The sequence below is a fragment of the Oncorhynchus mykiss genome, chromosome 3 (genome assembly GCF_057628025.1).
Source record: "Oncorhynchus mykiss isolate SJ-2025 chromosome 3, ASM5762802v1, whole genome shotgun sequence".
In the NCBI taxonomy this organism is placed as follows: Eukaryota; Metazoa; Chordata; class Actinopteri; order Salmoniformes; family Salmonidae; genus Oncorhynchus; species Oncorhynchus mykiss.
Genome location: NC_143024.1, coordinates 37300909 through 37321331, shown reverse-complemented (window position 1 = coordinate 37321331; position 20423 = coordinate 37300909). Strand labels below are relative to the sequence as shown.

Here is a 20423-nt window from a genome sequence, read left to right as displayed (position 1 = left end):
CGTGAGTTGGGTGGGTTGTCGATGTTAGTTTTTCTATGATTTGCTATTTCTGTGTTTGGCCTGGTATGGTTCTCAATCAGAGGCAGCTGTCAATCATTGTCCCTGATTGAGAACCATATTTAAGGAGCCTGTTTTCTATTGTGTTTCGTGGGTGATTATTTTCTGTTCTGTATTTCACCGGTCAGGACTGTTTCGTTTCGTTCTCGCTGTTTTTATTTGTGTTCATATAATAAATACAATATGGACACTTACCACGCTGCGCATTGGTCCTCCGATCCTTCTTACTACTCCTCCTCATAAGAGAAGGATGAGAATCGTTACAATATGCTTCACTTCAGAGGATTGTTTATGTAAATACTTTACTATTTATATTTTTGATAACTTTTACTTCACTATATTCCTAAAGAAAATGATATACTTTTTACTCCATACAATGTCCCTGACACCCAAAAGTACTCCTTACATTTTGAATGCTTAGCAGGACAGGAAAATGGTCCAATTCACACACTTATCAAGAGAATATCCCTGGTCATCTCTACTGCCTCTGATCTTGCGGACTCACTAAACACAAATGCTTTATTTGTAAATGGCGTTGGAGTGTTGGAGTGTTGGAGTGTGCCCCTGGCTATCCATAAATAACATTTTTAAAAAATACAAAATTGTGCCATTTGGTTTGCTTAATATAATATACTTTTACTTTTGATACTTAAGTATATTTAAAACCAAATACTTTTAAACTTTCACTCAAGTATTATTTAACTGTGTGACTTTTTACTTGAGTCATATTCTATTAAGGTATCTTTACTTTTACGCAAGTCTGACAATTCCACCACTTCTCTTGAAATAGGCGTGGGCGTTTCTCTTGATCTTTTTATGTGCTCCTCCGTCATATGCCCTAGTTTAGCTGTCAAAAGCATGGCAGAGCAGGTGTTACAAGCGGTCATGACTCTGTTCAGTTAATGAGCTCAAGTGTTAGAGGTGTTCCCAATGCGTCTGTTGCCAAACTAATCAACTGCCATCAAACTCAACTGAGTACATATCCTATCTTTAGAAAATGGCTTGGGGTTGGAACTGCCTAAAACAGGCTTTGACATCAAATGTACCCTTTGCCTAATGATTGAAGCTTTGCAAGTGTATCTCCTGTCCAGTTCGGGGCAATGATGTATATAAACACTAGATTGCAAATGCTGTGTATTGGCCAATGAGAGGCTTTGAAGCCACCGGTCGGACATATTGGTACTCCCCAGAAGAATGAGTCTTCCATAGGAATAAATGGAAGTCTTTACAGTATTTCAATTTAATGTTTCAAGGACAAAATTACATGTATTTAAGAATTTTAATATTGTAGTGTGGACAGCAACATTATTACTTTCTAAAAGTTATATGTTAAGGAAAATGTTATTTTATATTTACTTATAATTATTTCTATGTTTAGCTCACATAATATCATTTCAAAGTATGCATTAAGGTGTCTGTAATATAATAAACTTGGTAAAAACAAATGCATGCATTAAAATGAATAAAATGTATTTCTATAGCTTATTTTTTACAATGGTGGGGGAGTAGTAAAATGTAGCAGCGGTGGCTTCAAATCAGTGCCCCCCTGTTAGCCATCTAGTATATATATAAATCATTGGTTCGGGCCCTACGGTACACTGAGAATAGAAAACATTTTAGAACACCTGGTCTTTCCATGACATAGACTGACCAGGTGAAAGCTATAATCCCTTATTGATTCCACTTGTTCACTCCACTTCAAGCAGTGTAGATGAAGGGGAGTAGACAGGTTAAAGAAGGATTATCAAGCCTTGAGACAATTGAGAAATTGATTGTTTTATGTGTGCCATTCAGAGGGTGAATGGGCAAGACCAAAAAAAATATGCCCTTGAACAGGGTACTGTAGTAGGTGCCAAACACACCGGTGTGTGTATCAAGAACAGTCAACCACCCAAAGGACATCCAGCCAACTTGGCACAGCTGTGGGAAGCATTGGAGTAGACATGGGCCAGCATCCCTGTGGAACGTTTGGACACCTTGTAGAATCCATGCCCTGACGAATTGAGGCTGTTCTGAGGGCAAAAGGGAGTGCAACTCAATATTAGGAACGTGTTCCTAATGTTTAGTATACTCAGTGTATGTTTGTGAGTTTGTCTTGAATTTGAGTGTGATTTTCATACTGGTCTGCCTTTTCCCCTCAGACTGGAGCACATGTCAGCTAAGTGCCAATGCTGTGTGTGGGAATGGCATCAAGACGCGGATGCTGGATTGTGTACGCAGCGACAGCAAGTCTATCGACCTCAAGTTCTGTAAGGAGGTGAGATCCTCTTAAATGCTCTATCCCCAACTCCCGATTACAATCCTAGCTCTCATTCAGGTCCACTATGATGAAAGTCAATACTGAGTCAATGCTAGTGATACCGAAATTGGACCGTTTCCAGAGTAACTGAACCATCTGTACTGTCAATAGTTTGAAGTTGTGTGTCCTTGGAGTATTACTAATTCAGCGCAGCAGAGCAGCAATAACGTAATATATTATCTCTTTGGATCAGTATCAGCCACAAGTGATTCTAGGCAAATAAAATGACAGGCATATACAGCATCTCCATAAAACATACAGAAGTGTTTACACATGAGGATTGCGGTAGCCCCATCAGATTCAACTCAGTTTATTCAGAATCCATTCAGACTCTCTCAAATTGTACCCTGCAGGCTGCAGTGGAGAAACTAAACTCACTGCTATTGAACCCATGGCCCAGTTGCAGTCCGGCTCAATCAGGGATAATAGGGTTTATACAAGCCGGGTGCCCATCTTGTGCCAGAACAGAACCAGCGGCTCCTGAGAATTATAGGCTATTTACCTAGGGGTCAGACAGAAGTAAGAAGTAATGGGTCTGGGCTGACTGTAGCAGTTTGTTGCAAAACGCCACTATGATAGGTGTTGTGACTGATACTGTAACTGAGTGATAATGATCCCGCTCTTTCGTAGCTGAGCCTGGAGAGGAAGTGGCAGATGAACATTTCCTGTGTGGTGGAGTGTCCCGTCAACTGCCAGCTGTCTGATTGGTCGGCCTGGTCGGAATGCTCGCACACGTGTGGATTGGATGGTAAGACAGGTAGCCTAGTGGTTAGAGCATTGAGCCAGCAACCGAAGGTTTCCTCGATCAAATCCCTGAGGTGACAAGGTAAAAATCTGTCATTCTGCCCCTGAACAAGGCAGTTAACCCACTGTTCCCCGGTAGGCCGTCATTGTAAATGAGAATTTGTTCTTAACTGACTTGCCTAGTTAAATAAAGGTAAAAAATTTTTATTTTTATATATATACTCCTATATCTTTTTACTGTCAATGGCTCCTAGGTAAACGTCTGAGATGATCAAGAAGAATTGAAGGACACTTAATGGGTTAACTTCTCCCGAGGGTCATAAAACCACACTCATCTTGGTGGTTATATGAATATTGTTTACATAAGGACCATTTGATTTGATATTCTCTTCAAGCTAATATCACAAAATATCTCAGGCAGCCAGGGTTTGGGAAAAAAAAACAAAGATTACAAACGAGACAAGCGGCATGAAGCACGGCCATACAGTATCTTCAAATCTCACTCTGTTTCCTTCAACCTTACGCAATAGAATGCACACCTTCCTACGTTCGCTGTGCTGTCAACCCATGTTTAAATCAACAGCTCCTCTACACTGTCAGATTAGCAACGATCACGGGGATCTCCGTCTGCGCAAAATCACACAAGAATCGCAGGATTGCTCTTTGGACTGAGAGAGATTGCATCATACATCGCCCTGTAAAGTGACTGCTCTGTCCTTTGTTGTTTGTTTGTTGTACGGCATCAGACAATTGATTCTGTCCTATTATGTCTGTCTGCTAGCGGCCCTGTGGGAAGCCCTTTGAAGTAACAACCAGCCTGTAGCCTCTAGCACCTGCAGCTAAATCACAGGCAAGAGATAAGTGTTTTAAGAGTGGCTAAAGGTGCAATGGGGATCCTCACCTGATCTATAGAGGATGTTCTGTTGGCTAGAACAGGATGTGAGGTAGTATTATGTCTGATGGAGAATGTTGTAATTTACTGTCTGATCAGTGTAGCAGGTGTTCTTTGTTGTTTGGTTGAGAGAGAGGATTGCTGGCTCTGTGTTGGAAAATGAGCTGTTAAATGTGACCAATTGCAAAACAGAGATGGAGAAAGGGGTTTGAAAGACTATGTGGCATGGAAGCAGTGAGAGGAATTTATACGAGAGGGGTGGAAAGAGAGGAATGAATGCGAGGTGGACATTGAGTCTGCAAACTTGAAGTACCAGTGTGTTACAGCAAATCACAATCCGTGTGTGTGTGTGTGTGTGTGTGTTAGCTCACTTATTAATACCTATACTTTATCTGAGATGATGCACTCTTAGTACAACTACTGTATACATCACATTGCAAAGCCTTGAGAATCAAGAAGGCTTACGAAATGCTCAAACTGCAGCACACCCGATCCATTACCCACGAGAGACTTCACCACCTCATATGGTCCTGTACTGCTGTTATATAAAAGGAAGGCAGTAGTTGGCCGAACAGAAAGGAAAAGTCATTTTGCTCAAGTGGAAGAGTGGAAGTAGAGAGGTAATCAATATGGCTGGAGGACAGAACAGTGTAGCAGGCTTTTTCAAGAGCTGCCTTTGTCAAGCAGTTAGGGACGACTGATACAGTAACCTATAAATAACGCAGTAACACACACACAAAGACGCACAGGAGTACACACGAATGCACACATACATAACTACACACAATAACTGTTTGTAGGCCTATACTGTAATTACATTTCCTTGCCAATTGAATTGAATGCACTGAATGGTGAATGGCCTGACATTAAGACAATGGATGAACTTTAGCAGACTCCATTCAAAAGAAAGGAAAATAATACAGGAAGGAACAACACATCGTTGACTTGCTTTTGTCTAGACGGAGATCCCTGCTGTGTTTGGTTTGTAGCCCCGACCTCGTGCATCTCCCTATTCAGACATCAGTCATATGTTCATGTGAATCACAGTCAAAGCATTCTTTCTGAATCAAATAGTCCCCATGTCTGCAGACTTTCTACATTTCTTTGGGTAGATGTGATACTGTAACTACTACAGATTTAGAATCTTCATTTGAGTCAGTTTAGCTACAACAAGAAAATAATCCTCACAAACAGGAAATGTGAATTATTATCTGGATTATAATTCATGGACATTTTTTTAAGTGTTTCATAAAGGGAAAATCAAGTGAAATTGACATCAGGAGCCTTTTAAACCTCAAATGCACTACACTGCATTGCAGGAAAGTTCTCCTGCATCAGGGTGATCAAATTAAGATCCTACATCTGTACAAGACTAATTGTCCAGTGAGTGTTTCACATTAATGATGTCACTGCATTTTTGTGTTCCAGGGCGGATGTGGCGTAGCAGGGTGGTGGTGCAGGGGTCCCAGGGAGACGGGCGTCCCTGTCCCTCTCAGCTGGAGCAGTGGAAACCTTGTCCTGTCAGACCCTGTTACAGGTGGCAGTACAGCCCCTGGTCTGAGTGCAGGGTGGAGGTAGGCTACACCACACACAGTCTTATTCTCCCTGGTCTGAGTGCAGAGTGGAGGTAGACTACACCACACACAGTCTTATTCTCCATGGTCTGAGTGCAGGGTGGAGGTAGGCTACACCACACACAGTCTTATTCTCCCTGGTCTGAGTGCAGAGTGGAGGTAGGCTACACCACACACTGTCTTATTCTCCCTGGTCTGAGTGCAGAGTGGAGGTAGGCTACACCACACACAGTCTTATTCTCCCTGGTTTGAGTGCAGAGTGGAGGTAGACTACACCACACACAGTCTTATTCTCCCTGGTCTGAGTGCAGAGTGGAGGTAGACTACACCACACACAGTCTTATTCTCCCTGGTCTGAGTGCAGAGTGGAGGTAGACTACACCACACACTGTCTTATTCTCCCTGGTCTGACTGCAGAGTGGAGGTAGGCTACACCACACACAGTCTTATTCTCCCTGGTCTGAGTGCAGAGTGGAGGTAGGCTACACCACACATTGTCTTATTCTCCCTGGTCTGAGTGCAGAGTGGAGGTAGGCTACACCACACACTGTCTTATTCTCCCTGGTCTGAGTGCAGAGTGGAGGTAGACTACACCACACACTGTCTTATTCTCCCTGGTCTGAGTGCAGAGTGGAGGTAGACTACACCACACACTGTCTTATTCTCCCTGGTCTGAGTGCAGAGTGGAGGTAGACTACACCACACACAGTCTTATTCTCCCTGGTCTGAGTGCAGAGTGGAGGTAGACTACACCACACACAGTCTTATTCTCCCTGGTCTGAGTGCAGAGTGGAGGTAGACTACACCACACACAGTCTTATTCTCCCTGGTCTGAGTGCAGAGTGGAGGTAGACTACACCACACACAGTCTTATTCTCCCTGGTCTGAGTGCAGAGTGGAGGTAGGCTACACCACACATTGTCTTATTCTCCCTGGTCTGAGTGCAGAGTGGAGGTAGGCTACACCACGCAGTCTTATTCTCCCTGGTCTGAGTGCAGAGTGGAGGTAGGCTACACCACACACAGTCTTATTCTCCCTGGTCTGAGTGCAGAGTGGAGGTAGGCTACACCACACATTGTCTTATTCTCCCTGGTCTGAGTGCAGAGTGGAGGTAGGCTACACCACGCAGTCTTATTCTCCCTGGTCTGAGTGCAGAGTGGAGGTAGGCTACACCACGCAGTCTTATTCTCCCTGGTCTGAGTGCAGAGTGGAGGTAGGCTACACCACGCAGTCTTATTCTCCCTGGTCTGAGTGCAGGGTGGAGGTAGGCTACACCACACACAGTCTTATTCTCCCTGGTCTGAGTGCAGAGTGGAGGTAGGCTACACCACACATTGTCTTATTCTCCCTGGTCTGAGTGCAGAGTGGAGGTAGACTACACCACACACTGTCTTATTCTCCCTGGTCTGAGTGCAGAGTGGAGGTAGGCTACACCACACACTGTCTTATTCTCCCTGGTTTGAGTGCCGGGTGGAGGTAGGCTACACCACACACTGTCTTATTCTCCCTGGTCTGAGTGCAGAGTGGAGGTAGGCTACACCACACACTGTCTTATTCTCCCTGGTCTGAGTGCAGAGTGGAGGTAGGCTACACCACACACTGTCTTATTCTCCCTGGTCTGAGTGCAGAGTGGAGGTAGGCTACACCACACACTGTCTTATTCTCCCTGGTCTGAGTGCAGAGTGGAGGTAGGCTACACCACACACTGTCTTATTCTCCCTGGTCTGAGTGCCGGGTGGAGGTAGGCTACACCACACACTGTCTTATTCTCCCTGGTCTGAGTGCAGAGTGGAGGTAGGCTACACCACACACTGTCTTATTCTCCCTGGTCTGAGTGCAGAGTGGAGGTAGACTACACCACACACTGTCTTATTCTCCCTGGTCTGACTGCAGAGTGGAGGTAGGCTACACCACACACAGTCTTATTCTCCCTGGTCTGAGTGCAGAGTGGAGGTAGGCTACACCACACATTGTCTTATTCTCCCTGGTCTGAGTGCAGAGTGGAGGTAGGCTACACCACGCAGTCTTATTCTCCCTGGTCTGAGTGCAGAGTGGAGGTAGACTACACCACACACAGTCTTATTCTCCCTGGTCTGAGTGCAGAGTGGAGGTAGACTACACCACACACAGTCTTATTCTCCCTGGTCTGAGTGCAGAGTGGAGGTAGGCTACACCACACATTGTCTTATTCTCCCTGGTCTGAGTGCAGAGTGGAGGTAGGCTACACCACGCAGTCTTATTCTCCCTGGTCTGAGTGCAGAGTGGAGGTAGGCTACACCACACACAGTCTTATTCTCCCTGGTCTGAGTGCAGAGTGGAGGTAGGCTACACCACACATTGTCTTATTCTCCCTGGTCTGAGTGCAGAGTGGAGGTAGGCTACACCACGCAGTCTTATTCTCCCTGGTCTGAGTGCAGAGTGGAGGTAGGCTACACCACGCAGTCTTATTCTCCCTGGTCTGAGTGCAGAGTGGAGGTAGGCTACACCACGCAGTCTTATTCTCCCTGGTCTGAGTGCAGGGTGGAGGTAGGCTACACCACACACAGTCTTATTCTCCCTGGTCTGAGTGCAGAGTGGAGGTAGGCTACACCACACATTGTCTTATTCTCCCTGGTCTGAGTGCAGAGTGGAGGTAGACTACACCACACACTGTCTTATTCTCCCTGGTCTGAGTGCAGAGTGGAGGTAGGCTACACCACACACTGTCTTATTCTCCCTGGTTTGAGTGCCGGGTGGAGGTAGGCTACACCACACACTGTCTTATTCTCCCTGGTCTGAGTGCAGAGTGGAGGTAGGCTACACCACACACTGTCTTATTCTCCCTGGTCTGAGTGCAGAGTGGAGGTAGGCTACACCACACACTGTCTTATTCTCCCTGGTCTGAGTGCAGAGTGGAGGTAGGCTACACCACACACTGTCTTATTCTCCCTGGTCTGAGTGCCGGGTGGAGGTAGGCTACACCACACACTGTCTTATTCTCCCTGGTCTGAGTGCAGAGTGGAGGTAGGCTACACCACACACTGTCTTATTCTCCCTGGTCTGAGTGCAGAGTGGAGGTAGGCTACACCACACACTGTCTTATTCTCCCTGGTCTGAGTGCAGAGTGGAGGTAGGCTACACCACACACTGTCTTATTCTCCCTGGTCTGAGTGCAGAGTGGAGGTAGACTACACCACACACTGTCTTATTCTCCCTGGTCTGAGTGCAGAGTGGAGGTAGGCTACACCACACACTGTCTTATTCTCCCTGGTCTGAGTGCAGAGTGGAGGTAGGCTACACCACACACTGTCTTATTCTCCCTGGTCTGACTGCAGAGTGGAGGTAGGCTACACCACACACTGTCTTATTCTCCCTGGTCTGAGTGCAGAGTGGAGGTAGGCTACACCACACACTGTCTTATTCTCTCTTTGACCCTTTTACTCAGTTAACACATACAGAGGACATGATCTGACTTTTCCATGTGTGTGTGCGTGTGCGTGCGTGTGTGTGTGTGTGTGCGTGCGTGCTTCTATGTGTGTGTCTGTCTCCCCCAGGAGGTGGTATGTGGAGCGGGACTTCGCTACCGGAACCTGTCGTGCGTGGTGTCTGACGGCTCCAGAGAGGGAGAGGGTAGCATGGTGGAGGAGGAGCTGTGTGGGGGTCTGGAGCTGGCTGTCAACAGAGACAAACTGATCATACTGAAGGAGACCTGTGTTCTGCCCTGTCCAGGTAACCAACCAGCTAACTGTATACAGCGCTCCTGTCTTATGGAGGTGTGCTGTTACTTATATTGTGCATCGTGGTACAGTGTGGGTGGTAGCATAGATCTAGATGAAGCTTATTCCTGTACAAAAACAGCATAGAGAAAAAAACACTGTGAATTCATAGCATCTCCTTTTGATGCAGATATACACATACATTACATCAACAACAATCTGCTTTGAACTCTAATAGACGTTCTTCAACCCCGAGAGATTAATAAGCCTGACTTGGTTAGCTTTAGTTGTGTTTCTTGCTTTGTTGTCTTTTCTCTAGGCATATCACTCCAAATGGAACAAAGAGGCTAACAACAGTGTGTGTCTCTCTCTCTCTCTCTCTCTCTTCTCTCTTCTCTCTTCTCTCTTCTCTCTCTCCTCTCTGTAGGTGAATGCTACCTGATGGAGTGGTCTGACTGGAGCCCGTGTCTGAGTGTGTGTGCCAAAGGGGCCGGCGTGGACTTTGGATCTGTCCAGGTGCGCTCGCGAGCCGTCATGGCCCAGGAGCCTGAGAATGTCCAGCTGTGTCCTGACCAGGACTGGGAGTCCCGACCCTGTATTGGTGAGAATGGGAAAACAAGGTTGTATTCATTAGGGCACACAAGCTAAATGTTTTTTTATTGGACAATTAAGGTAGTCCTTTCCCGCTTCAGTCTGTGTTCAGTCTGTTTTCTTCCATTTGGTGCCTAATGAGGAATTGATTTTACCAGGTCAAAATATAGCGAAACAAATTCCTCATGTTTCTATACGGTACTAGCATGGTCCCTCAGGCATCTTATTCATGTTGGACTAGACTACAGCATACAGTGTTATGTGAATCCCCAACCCCCCACTGCGTTCCCCTGGGCTCTGGTTGTGGAGTTCCTCGTTTTCTCACCCACTGCTGTGGCCGCCCCACAGCAGCCATCGCTGGGATGACCTGGTTTATAAGCATCACTATGGGCCCATGAGGGAGAGGGGATGGGGTGGCCCGGCGCTATTTAAGAAGGAGAGGAAGGGGAGACAGGGGGAGATAGAGTGGGAAGGAGCGAGACATTGGATGGAGAGGAAAAACAGGAGAGAGAGGAGTGAAAGAGAGGGGAGAGGAAGCAATATGGGGAATAGAAAGAGAGAGGGAGAGGACGCAATATGGGGAATAGAGAGAGAGAGGGAGAGGACGCAATATGGGGAATAGAGAGAGAGAGGGAGAGGAAGAAATATGGGGAATAGAGAGGGAGAGGAAGCAATATGGGGAATAGAGAGAGGGAGAGGAAGCAATATGGGGAATAGAGAGAGGGAGAGGAAGCAATATGGGGAATAGAGAGAGAGAGGGAGAGGAAGAAATATGGGGAATAGAGAGGGAGAGGAAGCAATATGGGGAATAGAGAAAGAGGGGAGAGGAAACAATATGGGGAATAGAGAGAGAGAGGGAGAGGAAGCAATATGGGGAATAGAGAGAGAGAGGGAGAGGAAGAAATATGGGGAATAGAGAGGGAGAGGAAGCAATATGGGGAATAGAGAGAGAGAGGGAGAGGAAACAATATGGGGAATAGAGAAAGAGGGGAGAGGAAACAATATGGGGAATAGAGAGAGAGAGGGAGAGGAAGCAATATGGGGAATAGAGAGAGAGAGGGAGAGGAAGCAATATGGGGAATAGAGAGAGAGAGGAAGAGGAAGCAATATGGGGAATAGAGAGAGAGGGAGAGGAAGCAATATGGGGAATAGAGAGAGAGAGGGAGAGGAAGCAATATGGGGAATAGAGAGAGAGAGGGAGAGGAAGCAATATGGGGAATAGAGAGAGAGAGGGAGAGGAAGCAATATGGGGAATAGAGAGAGAGAGGGAGAGGAAGCAATATGGGGAATAGAGAGAGAGAGGGAGAGGAAGCAATATGGGGAATAGAGAGAGAGAGGGAGAGGAAGCAATATGGGGAATAGAGAGAGAGAGGGAGAGGAAGCAATATGGGGAATAGAGAGAGAGAGGGAGAGGAAGCAATATGGGGAATAGAGAGAGAGAGGGAGAGGAAGCAATATGGGGAATAGAGAGAGAGAGGGAGAGGAAGCAATATGGGGAATAGAGAGAGAGGGAGAGGAAGCAATATGGGGAATAGAGAGAGAGAGGGAGAGGAAGCAATATGGGGAATAGAGAGAGAGAGGGAGAGGACGCAATATGGGGAATAGAGAGAGAGAGGGAGAGGAAGCAATATGGGGAATAGAGAGAGAGAGGGAGAGGAAGCAATATGGGGAATAGAGAGAGAGAGGGAGATGAAGCAATATGGGGAATAGAGAGGGAGAAAGGGAGGAAGCAATATGGGGAATAGAGAGGGAGAGGAAGCAATATGGGGAATAGAGAGAGAGGGAGAGGAAGCAATATGGGGAATAGAGAGAGAGGGGAGAGGAAGCAATATGGGGAATAGAGAGAGAGGGGAGAGGAAGCAATATGGGGAATAGAGAGAGGGGGGGAGAGGAAGCAATATGGGGAATAGAGAGAGGGAGAGGAAGCAATATGGGGAATAGAGAGAGAGGGGGAGAGGAAGCAATATGGGGAATAGAGAGAGAGAGGGAGAGGAAGCAATATGGGGAATAGAGAGAGAGAGGGAGAGGAAGCAATATGGGGAATAGAGAGAGGGAGGGAGAGGACGCAATATGGGGAATAGAGAGAGAGAGGGAGAGGAAGCAATATGGGGAATAGAGAGAGAGAGGGAGAGGAAGCAATATGGGGAATAGAGAGAGAGAGGGAGATGAAGCAATATGGGGAATAGAGAGGGAGAAAGGGAGGAGGCAATATGGGGAATAGAGAGAGAGAGGGAGAGGAAGCAATATGGGGAATAGAGAGAGAGGGAGAGGAAGCAATATGGGGAATATAGAGAGAGGGGAGAGGAAGCAATATGGGGAATAGAGAGAGGGGGGGAGAGGAAGCAATATGGGGAATAGAGAGAGAGAGGGAGAGGAAGCAATATGGGGAATAGAGAGAGAGAGGGAGAGGAAGCAATATGGGGAATAGAGAGAGAGAGGGAGATGAAGCAATGTGGGGAATAGAGAGGGAGAAAGGGAGGAAGCAATATGGGGAATAGAGAGAGAGAGGGAGAGGAAGCAATATGGGGAATAGAGAGAGAGAGGGAGAGGAAGCAATATGGGGAATAGAGAGAGAGAGGGAGAGGAAGCAATATGGGGAATAGAGAGAGAGAGGGAGAGGAAGCAATATGGGGAATAGAGAGAGAGAGGGAGAGGACGCAATATGGGGAATAGAGAGAGAGAGGGAGAGGAAGCAATATGGGGAATAGAGAGAGAGAGGGAGAGGAAGCAATATGGGGAATAGAGAGAGAGAGAGGGAGAGGAAGCAATATGGGGAATAGAGAGAGAGAGGGAGAGGAAGCAATATGGGGAATAGAGAGAGAGAGGGAGAGGACGCAATATGGGGAATAGAGAGAGAGAGGGAGAGGAAGCAATATGGGGAATAGAGAGAGAGAGGGAGAGGAAGCAATCTGAGGAATAGAGAGAGAGGGAGATGAAGCAATATGGGGAATAGAGAGGGAGAAAGGGAGGAAGCAATATGGGGAATAGAGAGGGAGAGGAAGCAATATGGGGAATAGAGAGAGAGGGAGAGGAAGCAATATGGGGAATAGAGAGAGAGGGGAGAGGAAGCAATATGGGGAATAGAGAGAGAGGGGAGAGGAAGCAATATGGGGAATAGAGAGAGGGGGAGAGGAAGCAAAATGGGGAATAGAGAGAGAGAGGGAGAGGAAGCAATATGGGGAATAGAGAGAGAGGGGGAGAGGAAGCAATATGGGGAATAGAGAGAGAGAGGGAGAGGAAGCAATATGGGGAATAGAGAGAGAGAGGGAGAGGAAGCAATATGGGGAATAGAGAGAGAGAGGGAGAGGACGCAATATGGGGAATAGAGAGAGAGAGGGAGAGGAAGCAATATGGGGAATAGAGAGAGAGGGGAGAGGAAGCAATATGGGGAATAGAGAGAGGGGGGGAGAGGAAGCAATATGGGGAATAGAGAGAGAGAGGGAGAGGAAGCAATATGGGGAATAGAGAGAGGGAGAGGAAGCAATATGGGGAATAGAGAGAGAGGGAGAGGAAGCAATATGGGGAATAGAGAGAGAGAGGGAGAGGAAGCAATATGGGGAATAGAGAGAGAGAGGGAGAGGAAGCAATATGGGGAATAGAGAGAGAGAGGGAGAGGAAGCAATATGGGGAATAGAGAGAGAGAGGGAGAGGACGCAATATGGGGAATAGAGAGAGAGAGGGAGAGGAAGCAATATGGGGAATAGAGAGAGAGAGGGAGAGGAAGCAATATGGGGAATAGAGAGAGAGAGGGAGAGGAGGCAATATGGGGAATAGAGAGAGAGGGGAGAGGAAGCAATATTGGGAATAGAGAGAGAGTGGAAGAGGAAGCAATATGGGGAATAGAGAGAGAGGGAGAGGAAGCAATATGGGGAATAGAGAGAGAGAGGGGAGAGGAAGCAATATGGGGAATAGAGAGAGAGGGGAGAGGAAGCAATATGGGGAATAGAGAGAGGGGGGGCGAGGAAGCAATATGGGGAATAGAGAGTGAGAGGGAGAGGAAGCAATATGGGGAATAGAGAGAGAGGGGAGAGGAAGCAATATGGGGAATATAGAGAGAGAGGGAGAGGAAGCAATATGGGGAATAGAGAGAGAGAGGGAGAGGAGGCAATATGGGGAATAGAGAGAGAGGGAGCGGAAGCAATATGGGGAATAGAGAGAGAGGGAGAGGAAGCAATATGGGGAATAGAGAGGGAGAGGAAGCAATATGGGGAATAGAGAGAGAGGGAAGAGGAAGCAATATGGGGAATAGAGAGAGAGGGGAGAGGAAGCAATATTGGGAATAGAGAGAGAGAGGGAGAGGAAGCAATATGGGGAATAGAGAGAGGGAGAGGAGGCAATATGGGGAATAGAGAGAGAGGGAGAGGAAGCAATATGGGGAATAGAGAGAGAGATGGAGAGGACGCAATATGAGGAATAGAGAGAGAGAGGGAGAGGAAGCAATATGGGGAATAGAGAGAGAGAGGGAGAGGAAGCAATATGGGGAATAGAGAGGAAGAGGAAGCAATATGGGGAATAGAGAGAGAGAGGGAAAGGAAGCATTATGGGGAATAGAGAGAGAGAGAGAGGAGAGAGGAAGCAATATGGGGAATAGAGAGAGAGAGAGAGGGAGAGGAAGCTATATGGGGAATAGAGAGAGAGAGGAGAGGAAACAATATGGGGAATAGAGAGAGAGAGGGAGAGGAAGCAATATGGGGAATAGAGAGAGAGGGAGAGGAAGCAATATGGGGAATAGAGAGAGAGAGGGAGAGGAAGAGATATGGGGAATAGAGAGAGAGGGAGAGGAAGCAATATGGGGAATAGAGAGAGAGAGGGGAGAGGCAGCAATATGGGGAATAGAGAGAGAGAGGGAGAGGACGCAATATGGGGAATAGAGAGAGAGAGGGAGATGAAGCAATATGGGGAATAGAGAGGGAGAAAGGGAGGAAGCAATATGGGGAATAGAGAGAGAGAGGGAGAGGAAGCAATATGGGGAATAGAGAGAGAGGGAGAGGAAGCAATATGGGGAATAAAGAGAGAGGGGAGAGGAAGCAATATGGGGAATATAGAGAGAGGGGAGAGGAAGCAATATGGGGAATAGAGAGAGGGGGGGAGAGGAAGCAATATGGGGAATAGAGAGAGAGAGGGAGAGGAAGCAATATGGGGAATAGAGAGAGAGAGGGAGATGAAGCAATATGGGGAATAGAGAGGGAGAAAGGGAGGAAGCAATATGGGGAATAGAGAGAGAGAGGGAGAGGAAGCAATATGGGGAATAGAGAGAGAGAGGGAGAGGAAGCAATATGGGGAATAGAGAGAGAGAGGGAGAGGAAGCAATATGGGGAATAGAGAGAGAGAGGGAGAGGAAGCAATATGGGGAATAGAGAGAGAGAGGGAGAGGACGCAATATGGGGAATAGAGAGAGAGAGGGAGAGGAAGCAATATGGGGAATAGAGAGAGAGAGGGAGAGGAAGCAATATGGGGAATAGAGAGAGAGGGAGAGGAAGCAATATGGGGAATAGAGAGAGAGAGGGGAGAGGAAGCAATATGGGGAATAGAGAGAGAGGGGAGAGGAAGCAATATGGGGAATAGAGAGAGGGGGGAGAAGAAGCAATATGGGGAATAGAGAGAGAGAGGGAGAGGAAGCAATATGGGGAATAGAGAGAGAGGGGAGATGAAGCAATATGGGGAATATAGAGAGAGAGGGAGAGGAAGCAATATGGGGAATAGAGAGAGAGAGGGAGAGGAGGCAATATGGGGAATAGAGAGAGAGGGAGAGGAAGCAATATGGGGAATAGAGAGAGAGGGAGAGGAAGCAATATGGGGAATAGAGAGAGAAGGGAGAGGAAGCAATATGGGGAATAGAGAGAGAGGGGAGAGGAAGTAATATTGGGAATAGAGAGAGAGGGAGAGGAAGCAATATGGGGAATAGAGAGAGAGATGGAGAGGACGCAATATGAGGAATAGAGAGAGAGAGGGAGAGGAATCAATATGGGGAATAGAGAGAGAGAGGGAGAGGAAGCAATATGGGGAATAGAGAGGAAGAGGAAGCAATATGGGGAATAGAGAGAGAGAGGGAAAGGAAGCAATATGGGGAATAGAGAGAGAGAGGGAGATGAAGCAATATGGGAATAGAGAGAGAGAGAGAGAGAGGGGAGAGGAAGCAATATGGGGAATAGAGAGAGAGAGAGGGGAGAGGATGCAATATGGGGAATAGAGAGAGAGAGAGGGGAGAGGAAACAATATGGGGAATAGAGAGAGAGAGGGAGAGGAAGCAATATGGGGAATAGAGAGAGAGGGAGAGGACGCAATATGGGGAATAGAGAGAGAGAGGGAGAGGAAGAGATATGGGGAATAGAGAGAGAGGGAGAGGAAGCAATATGGGGAATAGAGAGAGAGAGGGGAGAGGAAGCAATATGGGGAATAGAGAGAGAGGGGAGAGGAAGCAATATTGGGAATAGAGAGAGAGAGGGGAGAGGAAGCAATATGGGGAATAGAGAGGGAGAGGAAGCAATATGGGGAATAGAGAGAGAGGGGAGAGGAAGCAATGTGGGGAATAGAGGGAGAGGAAGCAATATTGGGAATAGAGAGGGAGAGGAAGCAATATGGGGAATAGAGAGAGAGGGAGAGGAGGCAATATGGGGAATAGAGAGAGAGGGAGAGGAAGCAATATGGGGAATAGAGGGAGAGGGAGAGGACGCAATATGAGGAATAGAGAGAGAGAGGGAGAGGAAGCAAAATGGGGAATAGAGAGAGAGAGGGGAGAGGAAGCAATATGGGGAATAGAGAGAGAGGGAGAGGAAGCAATATGGGGAATAGAGAGAGAGAGGAAGCAATATGGGGAATAGAGAGAGAGAGGGAGAGGAAGCAATATGGGGAATAGAGAGAGAGGGGAGAGGAAGCAATATGGGGAATAGAGAGAGGGGGGAGAGGAAGCAATATGGGGAATAGAGAGAGAGAGGGAGAGGAAGCAATATGGGGAATAGAGAGAGAGGGGAGAGGAAGCAATATGGGGAATAGAGAGAGAGAGGGGGAGAGGACGCAATATGGGGAATAGAGAGAGAGAGGGATAGGAAGCAATATGGGGAATAGAGAGAGAGAGGGAGAGGAAGCAATATGGGGAATAGAGAGAGAGGGGAGAGGAAGCAATATGGGGAATAGAGAGAGAGAGGGGAGAGGAAGCAATATGGGGAATAGAGAGAGAGGGAGAGGAAGTAATATGGGGAATAGAGAGAGAGAGGGAGAGGAAGCAATATGGGGAATAGAGAGAGAGAGGGGAGAGGAAGCAATATGGGGAATAGAGAGAGAGAGAGGGAGAGGAAGCAATATGGGGAATAGAGAGAGAGAGAGAGAGAGGAGAGGAAGCAATATGGGGAATAGAGAGAGGGAGAGGAAGCAATATGGGGAATAGAGAGAGAGAGAGGGAGAGGAAGCAATATGGGGAATAGAGAGAGAGAGAGGGAGAGGAAGCAATATGGGGAATATAGAGAGAGAGAGGGAGAGGAAGAAAGAGAAACACCCCAGATCATTATACCCTGACAGATGACACTATAAAAATCTATTGTACTGATTGTAGCGATGATACTGTAGCCAGCGAGCACAGAGAGAAAAATCTAAATTTGTCAAGGTTAGATTGCTCATTTACGATAGAGTTGAATTGGTTTTGCAGGTGATTAGTTACAGAGGGCTCCCTAAAGAATATGGGTCACTAGGAGCACTGATGGAGATATTGACGAAACATTAACAGCATTCATGCATAGTCATCTAGCAAAAGCCTGAGCCTTTCATCCAGAATGTAAAAATCAAACCACACCCCTCTGTTCAATTAAGTTCTGTTTAATTCAGTAGAACTGATCTGAATTCAATTTGGCTCCGTTCTGTACCTGGCTTAATGGCTTATCGATATCATTATGTCTTGTGCTCTTACAGATGGGGAGTGTTTTGAGTACAAGTGGATGAGCAGCACGTGGTCAGGCTCCTCTCGTGTCACCTGGTGTCAGCGCTCTGATGGACTCAACGTCACAGGTAGGCGGCACTACTAAACCTTCAATGGTGCCTTATTGCACTTCTTTCCATATGCCTTATTAGAGATTACATCAAAGACTAAAGATCTGACCAATCACATGTCATCTGATCCTTCTTTGGTGACCTTTGACCTACAGGGGGATGCCCCCCTATCAATCCTCCAGGGGACGACAACAACTCCTGTGACCTGCCGTGTCAAATGCCATTGTCCTTCTGCACTGAGGTGAGCTGTTCACGGGTAGTCTTCTATGTTTAGTGAGAGTGGTTCAGATTAGGTTTGTGCTCTGAACGCGTTGCACTTCAGTCCATTCTAGCTTGGCCAGATAGTGACAAGCTGACAACCGTGGTTGTGTCTGAAAGCATTAATACCTGTCAAATCCTTGCTTCCTCCATCCTTGTCTCCTCAATTCCTTTCAAAGTGCATCAAAGGAGAGGATCCACGGTCCCTCCCTCTGACCTCCTCCTCCAATTTGCTTTGAAAGAAATTGAGGAAACAAGGACAGAGGAAGCAAGGATTCGACAGATAGTGACATATTCAGACACAGCAGTGAACAGTATTTGTGTAACACTGCCCTCTTCAGGCTGGCGTGTGTATGTGCGAGGAGGGCTACACCGAGGTGATGTCCTCCAGTGGCCAGCTGAACCGGTGCTCCCCCATACCCATCCTGGAGATCCCCACAGCCGGGGACAAGAAGACTGACGTGAAGACCAGCCGTGCCATCAACCCCACCCTGCCTGCCACCATACAGCCTGGACGCACCGGGCGCACCTGGTACCTGCAGCCCTTTGGACCAGGTGAACCAGCTATGTCACTAGTGTAGAAGTAGTGAACACACATTCAGTAACTTGCAGATGCAGAGTACAAAAAGTAAACCCATGAAAGTTAGATACTGCGGGGGGCATTATTTCTTACAGACGCAGCTACGTCGACCACAGTAAATAGCTTTTAAAGCTTTTGGTTTATGAGAGCTACATTTCTGCACACACTTTTGACAATAGCAAATATAGCAAGAATGTGAAGTGATGGGAGGACCATTTTGGATCAGAGGAAAATGTTTCTCTGCTACTCTTTTATTATTGCTAAATAAGTGCATGAAATGAAAAGGAAGCAAGTGGCTGACGATTTGTTAGATGCTGCAACAGGATTGCAGCCAATACAGGCGATACTATGTATTAGGCTAATGTCCTGTACGCTCTTAGCAAATTTGCTTGGTTAACACCATAGTTATTTCCGGGTTAGAGTGCTGCATGTCACTGAGGCAGTAAGTGGCACTTGGGCTCTTACCATTTTCAACAGGTTGAGACTGTCTAGACACGTCCTCCAAAGCACAATTCAGATCAACATTTTCAAAGACAGAAATGAATGGAAACAAGACCCAGTCAGCCGCGTAGCCAGCTGAACTGACAGCTCTCCCTCCTCCACAGATGGCAAGCTGAAGATGTGGGTATATGGTGTAGCAGCGGGAGCCCTGGTACTGCTCATGTTCATAGTGTCTATGATATACCTAGCTTGGTGAGTCCGCTCTGATCTTGTCCTTTTTTACTCATCCATCCCTTCATCATTCATTAAGAACCCCCCCCTCATCTTTTTTACTCATCCATCCCTTCATCATTCATTAAGAACCCCCCCCCCCCCCCATCTTTTTGGTGTATATATTGTTTTGTTGTTGTTTGTTTTGTTTTCTTCATGCCATCTGTCGCCAGCAGCAGTTACAGCGTCCTCCGCCGCCATCTTCAGGCCACCGAGTCCAACGCCAATGGGACGGTGGTCTGGATGGGCCAAAATGTACATGAGTTGACTTATACGTGCCCCGATTGCCAAGAGTTGGGTCAAAGCAGTTGCCAAAGCAGTGGCCAAAGCAGCAGCCAGGGCAGCAGCTAAAGAGTAGCTGCAGTGCCAATCGTTGACCCCTGACCTGTGACCCCTCCACCAGTGTCACATGGCATGTCCCGCTTGACCAGCTGTGTGAAGTTGCTGGTGCAGGTGAGGTCCCAGGAAATCACCTTCTAGGGGTCCCACGTACTGTAGGTGGTAGGCTCCAGATAGACCCTGGTCGTGGGAAGTCTTCCGACTTTAGGATGACCTTACCTTCACCAAATCATTAACCTAAACCATTAGGGCAGTGGTCTCCAGACCCTAACACACCCAATTACTGATCAACGACTCAAGATGAAGAGGAGTTAACTCAGAAGTGTTAGTGTTGGCCTGGAACAAAATATGTAACCAGGGTGAAGTAACTACTAATGTGACTACCATTGACTGATTTGGTCTCCAGAGTGACGAAGCAGTCTAAGGCACTGCATCTCAGCCCAAGAGGCGTCACTATAGTACCTGGTTCGCATCCAGGCTGTATCACATCCGGCCATGATTGGGAGTTCCATAGGGCGGCGCACAATTGGCCCAGCGTCATCTGGATTTGGCCGGTGTAGGCCGTCATTGTAAATAAGAATTTGTTCTTAACTGACTTGCCTAGTTAAATAAAGGTTCAATTTTAAAAAATGAAGACACAAATTCAACCCCATTAAGACTCATTCAGGCCTTTTCCTGTCGACTAATTTGTTTTCCTGACTGT

General features: G+C 47.0%; 1 protein-coding gene across 1 annotated transcript in view; it reads left to right on the top strand.

The window, feature by feature from the left end:
* LOC110515882 (thrombospondin type-1 domain-containing protein 7A) overlaps positions 1 to 20423 on the top strand; it is a 104887-nt gene that overhangs the window by 81700 nt on the left and 2764 nt on the right. Inside the window, exons 19-27 of the mRNA XM_036973360.2 lie at positions 2199 to 2314; positions 2987 to 3104; positions 5421 to 5566; positions 9100 to 9274; positions 9689 to 9862; positions 17755 to 17850; positions 17988 to 18073; positions 18432 to 18645; positions 19276 to 19363. Of these exons, the coding sequence (XP_036829255.2) occupies positions 2199 to 2314; positions 2987 to 3104; positions 5421 to 5566; positions 9100 to 9274; positions 9689 to 9862; positions 17755 to 17850; positions 17988 to 18073; positions 18432 to 18645; positions 19276 to 19363 (1213 nt within the window). The remainder of the gene's footprint in view (positions 1 to 2198; positions 2315 to 2986; positions 3105 to 5420; positions 5567 to 9099; positions 9275 to 9688; positions 9863 to 17754; positions 17851 to 17987; positions 18074 to 18431; positions 18646 to 19275; positions 19364 to 20423) is intronic.